Source organism: Carlito syrichta, unplaced genomic scaffold (genome assembly GCF_000164805.1).
Source record: "Carlito syrichta isolate Samal-C Ts95f unplaced genomic scaffold, Tarsius_syrichta-2.0.1 Scaffold73074, whole genome shotgun sequence".
Lineage (NCBI taxonomy): Eukaryota > Metazoa > Chordata > Mammalia > Primates > Tarsiidae > Carlito > Carlito syrichta.
Window position 1 is genome coordinate 206,139 of NW_007017170.1, and position 9,928 is coordinate 216,066.

The 9,928-nt window shown below is 38.6% G+C and overlaps 1 protein-coding gene across 2 annotated transcripts in view; it reads left to right on the plus strand.

Annotated features, from left to right (window-relative positions):
• Positions 1-9,545, plus strand: part of DPP8 (dipeptidyl peptidase 8) — a 62,670-nt gene extending 53,125 nt beyond the window's left edge. Inside the window, exons 17-19 of one of the 2 annotated variants that reach the window (XM_021709777.1) lie at positions 389-531; positions 1,602-1,713; positions 5,457-9,545. In XM_021709777.1, coding sequence (XP_021565452.1) covers positions 389-531; positions 1,602-1,713; positions 5,457-5,579 — 378 coding nt within the window. In that variant the 3' untranslated portion in view covers positions 5,580-9,545. The remainder of the gene's footprint in view (positions 1-388; positions 532-1,601; positions 1,714-5,456) is intronic. The other variant, XM_008053122.2, reaches the window with a different exon arrangement.
• Positions 9,546-9,928: the final 383 nt, after the last annotated feature.

Genomic DNA, 9,928 nt, shown 5'->3' on the forward strand with positions numbered 1-9,928 from the left:
GATGAGGTCTCGCTGCCCAGGCGGGTCTTGAACCCGCGGGCTCGGGCAATCCACTCACCTCAGCCTCCCAAAGGCGCGGAATTACAGGCTGAACCACCGAGCCCGGCTTAGTTTCCCCTTTTAACAAAGAAGCCTGCATTAGTGTTTCAGCTCTTCAGGTGAAAGGTTCAGTGTGTGACATGCCTGTGGAACATGAAACTTACTTACTCACAGAGTATCAGGTTCTTGACTTTGGTACTCTGCTTTAATTTTCTGAGTTCCTAAGAACATATATGCCCCAGTAGTGGGGCTAAAGTTGTGAGTAAACTGTAAACTGACAGTTGTGAGTTCTTACAGCTAGCTACTCTTTTTCTGGACCACACTTGACTATCCCTGTTGTCTTACGCAGGTTGCTATTGCTGGGGCCCCAGTCACTCTGTGGATATTCTATGATACAGGATACACAGAGCGTTACATGGGTCACCCTGACCAGAATGAGCAGGGCTATTACTTAGGATCTGTGGCCATGCAAGCAGAAAAGTTTCCATCTGAGTAAGTTCAAGCTTTACAATTAAGATTACACATTTTAAATTGTATTTTTTAAACTTAATTTTTAAAATTTCTTTAATCCTAATAAAAAATTCAAATAATGAAAAACCAAGATAAATATTTTATAGAATACCAGAATGTTATGACTGTTTCTTAAATCCAGTCTACACAGTTTGGTTTTTTACAAGTTATATTTGAAGTAGTTGCTTATGCTGAAAGAAATTAAGGACTCAGCTGTTTCAAGGTAGAAAAAATTCTATGTCTGCTTAAATATATTTACAAATAATTTTTCTAAAGACATGCTATAATTATTGATGTGTTCTAATATTTTAATAAGTTGAACACACAATTTTTTAACCTTTAATTACGTGTGGCATCTGATTAATAGATTACAAATTTAATATTGAATCCTAGCTGGGCATGGTGGCTCATGCCTGTGATCCCAGCACTTTGGGAGGTGAAAGTGAGAGAATTGCCTGAGTCCAGGGGTTCAAGATCAGCCTGGGCAACTTTGTGAGACCTCGTCTCTACAATAAATCAAAAAATTAGCTGGGTGTGGTGGTGCTCTCTTGTAGTTCCAGCTACTTGGAAGGCTGAGACAGAAGATCATCACCTGAGCCCAGCAGGTCAAGGCTTTGGTGGACACAAGCATGCCACTGTACTCTAGCCTGGCTGACAGTGAGACTCTGATACGGCCAGGTGCGGTGTCTCAAGTCTATAATCCCAGCACTTTGGGAGACTAAGGTGAGGGGATTGCCTGAACCCACAGGTTCGATAACAGCCTTAGCAACTTGGGAGACCTCATGTCTACAATAAATGAAAATATTAGCTGGACATGGTAGCACACACCTGTAGTTCCGGCTACTTGGAGGCCCAGCAGGTTGACGCTAGGGGCTGTGAGCGTGCCACTGCACTCAAGAGACTGACTCAAAAAAAGAAAAATCGAATCCTTTTTCTAACATTACAATATATGGAAGTTAATGTAGTTAAGTTTGTTTAGTTTGAAAGAGTTAAATGGTTTCCTCAAATACTCTACTGTTTTGCCTAACTCTCTGGTATTTCCATTTCTCTAGACCAAATCGTTTACTACTCTTACATGGGTTCTTGGATGAGAATGTCCATTTTGCACATACCAGTATATTACTGAGTTTTTTAGTGAGGGCTGGGAAACCATATGATTTACAGGTGAGTTATTCTACATTTTCTAATTAAATGCAATAGTGATTAATGATTGATTACTTTGAAATCTAATAAGTATGGAGTAAGGCCAGATTTTCAGCTGTGTTCGCCCTCTGCTTAAGAGAACTAAAGTAATAGGCATAGTCACTAGTTCCTCTGGTTGTATGAGAGTTAAGATTTCATTGAAGTCACACTGAAAACTTGGCCTTCCAGATCACATGGCCTTTCAGATCACATGACTTGTTATCTGTGTCTGCATTAAGTTTGTCAGCATGGAAAAGCTGACAAGGAGTCCATTCACTATTCTCTCTCTTAGCTTTCCCAAATTTTCCATGGTCTTTTTTTTCTTTCTTTTTTTTCTTTTTGTGGTAGTTAGTAACCTACCCACTATTTGTAGTCCCCCTTTTGGGATCCCAGTAATTTGGCAAAAGTTTCCATTCTCCATGCTGATATCTATTCTCTGAATAAATTGATCATAGTTATTTAAAAATCTGTGCATGCCATCTCCATTATTTAATCTTCTCCTCCTCCTTCATCTTCTATCATTTGGACTTATTCTGGACTTATCCACTAACACAATTGGTTATATTCTATTAAAGCTAGATATTTTGGCCAGGCATGGTGGTTCATGCTTTAACTCCAGCACTTTGGGAGGCCAAGTGAGAGGACTGCCTGAGCCAAGGAGTTCAAGACCAGCCTGAGCAACATGATAAAACCTTGTTTCCACCTAACCCTTAACTGTACCCCACAAAACCATAATAAAAAATACTGATTAATGAAAAAAAAAAAAAAAACCTTGTTTCTACAATAAATCAAAAAATTAGCTGGGCATGGTGGCGCACACCTGTAGTTCCAGCTACTTGGAAGGCTGAAGTGGAAGGATCGCCTGAGCCCAGCAGGTCAAGGCTGCGGTGGCCATGAGTGTGCCACTGCACTCCAGCCTGGGTGACAGAGTGAGACCCCAACTCAAAAAAACAAAATTCTGCTGAAGGCAGAAGGATCATATGAGCACAGCAGGTTGAGGCTTCAGTGGCCATGACTGTGCCACTGCACTCCAACCTAGACTCCTATTCAAAAACCTGCTGAAAATATTACAAAAATTTCAGGTTTCTTGTTCGCATATACATGGATGAAAAAAATCTTAAGCAAAATATTAGCAAATTAAATCCAAAGATGTATCTAGGAATTCTGGCTTGGTTTAACATTTGAAAGCCAATAAATACAATTTACCACATTAACAAAACAGCGGGGCCAGATGCAGTGGCTCACACCTATAATCCCAGCACTTTGGGAGGCCGAGGTGAGAGGATTCCCTGAGCCTTCTGGTTCAAGCCCAGCCTGGGCAATTTGGTGAAATCTCATCTCTACAATAAATTTAAAAAAAAAAAAAAATCAACTGGGCATGGTGGCGTGTGTCTTTGGTGTTCCAGCTATATGAAAGGCTGAGACTGTGGTAGCTGGGAACATGCCAGTGCCCTCCAGCCTGGGTGATAGAGTGAGATTCCAACTAAAAAAACAAATAGACAAACAAACCAAAAAAACCAGCATATTATCTCAATATATACTGGAAAAGTTTATGAATTCCATACCCATCATGACCAAAACTCTTAGAGAACCTGAAACACAAAGGTTTAACTTTTTAAAATCCTGAATAAAGAACATATACAAAAATAAAATAAAATTAATAAACTATTCTATGTTGATACAAGTCACATTTTTATGGAACAAAAACTATATTTCAAAATAAAGCAAAATATTTTCCTGAGGAAACAAATAGCATTATTTTACATTTTTGTAAATCCCTTTGACTCTGCCTATGAAGAAGATACTTGAATTCTTGTATCTCCTACATTGACTCTGTGGTGGTATGTTGTTTTGGCTAAAGTATTTGAAGAAGAATTCAGCCACACAGAGTATGAAGTTAAGAGATGGGAGGAGTATTTTTAGCCTTTTCAGGTAATTGTGGGTATTCTTAGTTGATACTACATCAAAACTGGACAAGTTCTTAAAGTTTGGGTTTTTTTAGTTTTTTGGCTTTTTTTTTTTCTTCTTAAGATGGGATCTCACTGTGTTGCTCAGGCTAATCTGGAACTCCTGGGCTCAAGTAATCCTCCTGCCTCAGCCCTCCAAGTACCTGAGACCACAGTCACACATCACCTACTCTGCTTAAAACTTGGTTTTAGTGTGGAATCTGTAGCATATCTCTGTCACAGTAACATGTATTGGATCTTATACTTCACATGGATCTGTTACCCGTGCATTGGCCATCTGAGAAGCACTGGTTCATTGTGTTATGCTAATCTTTCAAATGTAGCCTCATTTTATTAGGTAGTTTTTTTTTTTTTTAATCACATACAGTAAGATTACCACTAATTTCATCCAAAAAGTATCTAGGCTGGGCACAGTGGCTCACGCCTATAAACCCAGCACTTTGGGAGGCTGAGATGAGAGAATTACTTCAGTCCATGGGTTCGAGACCAGCCTGGGCAACTTCATCTCTACAATAAATCAAAAAACTTAGCTGGGCATGGTGGCACACGTCTGTAGTTCCAGCTACTTGGAAGGCTGAGGCGAAAGGATCACCTGAGTTCAGCAGGTTGAGGCTGCAAATGACTGTGACTGTGCTACTACCCTCCAGCCTGGGCGACAGAGTGAGACATTGACTCAAAAAAATAGAATAAAATAAAATAAGAAAAGTGTCTAAGCCTGCCTGGGTGACATAGTGAGACCTCATCTCTACAAAAAAGTTTTTGGTGGTGTACATCTGGTCCCAGCTACTCAGGATGCTGATGTAGGAAGATCACCTGAGCTGAGGAGTTTGAGTGGTAAACTGTGATCATGCTGCTGCACTACAGCCGGGGCAACACAGTGAGACCATGACTCAAAAGAAAAATGCCTAAGTATTGGGAAGCTCATGAGTGGTAAATTCAGATTTTCTAAAATTCTAATTTTCATTCAAAAGCTCAGATTTTATCATTGATAACAAATACTATCAGTGTTGTCCTTAAAGTGACCAGCTCAGTTTATTTGCTTTGAGAAAATGTTTTCCAGAAACTCAAGTCTAAATAACCATAGTTGTCAGGCATTCCTCAGAATGAAAAATTTAAAGTTCCATTTAAAAAGCTGCAGTTCCGCTTTGGCGTCTTTGCACAAGTACATTCCTTGAGACATGCTGTAGCACAGGTTCTGTGTGCATATTTCCATTCATAAGCAGAATATTAAGAGACTTCTCACAGGCTTCAATTTAATAGAATTCTGACCTCTTTTGCAACTTAGGTGAAACTGACGTTTTTATTTTTTACTGTAAGTACTGCAAGTGCTTGGTGGTAAAGGATGTCATGACTTCCTTACAGTTTGACATTAGTGCCTTGGTTCATGAGGCACTGGCAGTTGTGTTCACCATTGCTTCTACATCATCAGTGCAAATGCCAGCACAGTGAATGAGGACAGGTAGTATCTTGGTACTTGTTCTGAAAGTGGTTTTGATCTCATGTATTCCTTGGAAGGTTTCCAAGGACCTCAGAGTCTACAGACAACACTTGGGAAATGAGCTGATGGTCTTACGGATAAACCTAGTGGCATACAGGGAATTATATGAAGAGGAGAGAAGCCTTTAGATGTGTCATGTCATCTCCCATAGGGGCTGTGCCTCACTATTATTAATCCTGTTAAAATCTCTGGAAAACTTTGGAAGAAGATGCATTGTTGAATTATTTTGTGTGTGTGTGTGTTTGTTTTTTTGTTTTAAGATCTATCCTCAGGAGAGACACAGCATCAGAGTTCCTGAGTCTGGAGAACATTATGAACTGCATCTTTTGCACTACCTTCAAGAAAACCTTGGATCACGTATTGCTGCTCTGAAAGTGATATAATTTTGATCTGTGTAGAACTCTGGTATACACTGGCTGTTAACCAAATGAGAAGGCTTAATCAGTAGAAGACACAGAATTGGTCATCCCATTTTGATACCTGCCACATAACATCTACTCCTGAAAGTAAATTTGGTGCCATGCAGGCATCTATAGCTTGTGGATAGTAATCTAATACCTTATCCATACATACACAAAATTGAATGATACCGGTTTCTAAAGGTCCCAGCAATACTATGAGAATTACTGAAAGAAATGAAACATTAGCACCTGTAGTTATGCTACCCTGTTTTCAGTTTTAATAGCATTATAAACCTTATGGACTTACTTAGTGTATTTTTACAGTATACTTCTGAGTTTGTTAAAATATGATTTTAGTGATTGGTTTGGTTCAATTCCAGAATCTCTTGACTAGTTACAGATCTGATAGCACTTAAATGTAATTGACTAGTTTATGCTTCATTGCTTGGGGTGTATCCAGCATGTTATGAACTAATCACTATTAAACTTGACTTAACCAATCATTAATGATTTTTCAAGGATAACTTAGTGGCCTCCTAAAGACACTTATTTTGGCTCTGACCAGTTTTTAGCCAATTTCAACTGTATCTAGTATAAATAATTATAATTTTTATTTGATGATATGACAGAGTGGGATTTTCCTTTTACATAAAGGCAAGTAACTATATATGTAGCATGGATTTAATTAGTCTTATGATACTGATAATTACAAGCAGAAAATTTTTTGATCAAATTATTATAGCTTAAATATTTGCAGGCAAGTTTTTTTTTTCCTTTAAGAAAAGGAAAAAGTACATACTCGTATTCTTGAGAAAAGTTAGTGTTGCCAGTTTTCATTTGATATTTCCTTATTAAAATATTCCAGAGTTTTAGGGAAGCTGAAGGAAATCACAGTGGGGAGACTAGGACGTGGGGGAATGACAGGGAGAAGAGATGGTGAGAGTCTGCCTAAGAACTAAACAGAAATAGTTTCAACAGAAATACCCATGAAGAAGTTTAAGACATGAAATTTAAACAGGTTATTAAGGAAACCAGAATTAAGAAATCGCCCTCTTGCCAGCACAGCTGCAGACTAACATTATTCAGGGGAGGAAATGTTCCTTAGGGTTACTTTTATAATTCTAATTTTTGTGTGTATGACCTTTTTCCTCTTAATTTTAGAAACCTTACAAATTAAACTTCATCCTTTTAAATAACTTGGACATACTTTAGATATTGTGAGCCTAAAATAAAAAGGTTTACAGACAGCCTCTTCCATAAGCTAATCCCAGGTAAACCATGGCTTGCTTTTCTAGTGTTTAAAGCCTGTAAACAGTTTTCTTGAATGGCCATGACATTTCTGTGGTTTAGCCCTAACACTGGACTATGAGGAGAGCTCAAGGCTTCCAAGTGCTGATTGGGATCTGCCCTGTTGGAGTCTTGAGGTGCTAGATCTGTCACATTGGCACCAGTGGCAGGGAAGGCATCTATGAGTTTGACCCTTTTTATCACAAGCTTCATGTTTAAGAAGTTGTTACCAACAATTTAATCAACACTTCAAGAAAAGTTGCCCTATTTGTTTTTCACCACTGCAGAAAGAGTAGATTTCTCCCATGGAGAGTACTAGTAGCCTCCACTAGTAAGATGGTGACTGCATTGGGGTGGACATCACTGAGGACCAGGTGGGAGGTGGGGAGCCCAGAAATGACAGGAGAACCGGTTAGTTCTGTCCTTTGGGAAGGGATTGATTTTGCTGTCTGTATTTATACTGTATAATAGATACCACACTTTTTCCTTATTGTCTGTGTATGTATTGATTTTCATGTTTATGATATTTTCCCATGCCAAGATTTGTTTATATTTTTTCAATGTTAAATTAAATTGATTTGGGTAACTTTTCTTCCCCAAGAAAGTATTTTTCCCCTTGACTTAAGTATATATCTGACTATTGAGGGTATTTGTTTTGTTTGGGAGGGGGATACTAATTGGCCTCAAAGGATCTATCCTTATATTATGTGCAAAGTAGAAATGGTATACAGTAGCTTTTAGACAGCTACTCATTTAAACCCTTACCCATTAAGACTGTTTCATCAAAATGGCATCTCTTATTTTGCCAAAACAAACTCAGAAAGCTTCGTGAACTCTTGATTTCACAGGTGTTTTCCTTTTCTCCTATCACAAATGATGCTTCTGTTGCCACCCAGTCACTTGAATGCCATTCCACAGAAAGATGGCCCAACTGAACTGGCTTTTCACAACCAGTGTGGAAGACATCATAGTCAATTGGAGCAATCAGTAGAAATCTCACTAAAACTGTTCATACCCTAACTATGGGTAACAACTTAAAAGGCAGAAATATGTAAAAGTAGCAACACTTTGGTGAGAGCCCAAATGCACTAGGTTAAGCATCACAGTGGGTTTCTGCAGGCTTGGTAAATGGGTACTTTTGAACAGCCATCAAGAGGTGTAATTACTTGAGCATTATAGAGCAGTGGGACTCAAAATTGAAGATTTGTCTGGGCTGCTTACTTAAAGAAATGCAGAGACTTGAATCTTCCTCTGAGAAATTTGGATCCCATTAATTTGGGTAGAGGCTAGGAATGTGCATTTCTAACAAGCTTTCCAGGTAATTCGAAAGCAAGTCGTCCATGGACTACTTTAAGAAACTCTCCTATAGAGATTGGAGTTGGATTAAGAAAATAACAGATGCTTTTTACACTGGACTAAGTCACAAGAAAGCTGTTCACCTGTGATAACTGGCCCCTTCTTACTCTGAAAACCGCAGGAGATAGTGTTTACTTTATACCTATACCCTTTGTCTGGAGGTTCATTTTGGAATGAAGGTTTTTTGCTCCATGCCGTTCCTGGCTCTTTTCCAAAGCCTCACAGAAAAGGGCAAAGTCACAATGCATGCATTACCTTTTAAAAGAATGAGATATAGATATGGATACTTACTTTTTTTTTTTTACTACTTGTTTTATTCCTTACAGAAAGTGTATCCCACCCCTCTGTGACAGCATTCTCTTTAGGTAGAATGATTCCTGTAAGATCTCATTATTCTAGAATCATGCATTTTGCAAGCTGGAATAAATCTTTAATCTAATCTAATCTAATGTTCTCATTTGTTAGAACAACCTACACACTAGAAAGAGGAGGAAATATACCCATGACCACACAGCCAGTTAGTACTTAGTTGGTACTAGACTCCATCCAGATGTCCTGACTCGTGGCACTTAAATGACATATAGAAAAGGTAAAATTTTAAAGTATTTATTAATATATTCCTATGAAGCATTTTAAAGATAACTTCACAAAATGGTTAATTTTTCCATTCTAAAGTAAGTACTAAGCATGCTTATTAATTAAGCAGTACTTATAATTAGTATATACCATCCTAAGTATATGAGAATTGTTGTACCCAACGTGTCTTCCTTGGTGTAGTGGAGATTTGAGGGTTGGGATACAAAGCAAAGTGATTGTGTCTATGTGATGCTAGAAAAGACACATGGCCATATGTAAACTAAGACACGGAAGGTGAGTGTCTGTTCCTTGCAGATAGAAAGGAGCAAGAAAACTCTCGACTCCCACCTTTCCAGCCCTGCCAGCCTCAGCTGTCCATCTTCTAGCCCAGAGTGTGGAGATGCGTAAGTGCAATGGTGCTGGGCTTTAGGTCATCATTGTATAAGCCCTTCACAGAGAAAGAAAAGTAGTGTGTTTGTTTTCAAATAATCCAAATACAAATTTATGTTGTATTCAGCAAAATTGGAGTTCAGGTCTTTACTTTTAGAACATAAAGTGCCTGCTGTTTTAAGCATTGACTTGTATAAAGAGTTGCATGTCTCACTCCAATGAGCTTATGGGTATTTTCATTTTCAGCTACATGGCTTTTAATCATGTAAAGTGAAACATGAGTTTTGTTGCATTTTATTATAGTTTTTTGTTGCAATAAAGATGCTGCTGAAATTAATTTATTTAAATGTTCCTTTTTCCCCATTTGTACAACCTTGTCTTGAATAGTGGCATCTGTGGAGTGATTAATACAAGTGAACAAAGTCTTGTGCTTGCACTGGAGGAGGGAGACTGCAGGATGAAGGGATACATGGGGTTTAGTATAAACACTAGACAGAATGCTTCGAACCTAACAGCCTGGAGGAGTGCAGAGAACTGCTTTGTACCTACATGTGGTCCTAACAGGCAGTGGTTGGTGCTCCAAAGGTAGATAGTGCTTGGTGCCCTGACTAGTGTGTCCTCCCTGAGCAGCTGAGGCTTGTGGGAATGCCACATGGCAATGGATAGTGGTTTCTATGTGCTGCCCAGGAAATTTTGAGAGAGCTAAGTATAATACTACTTTC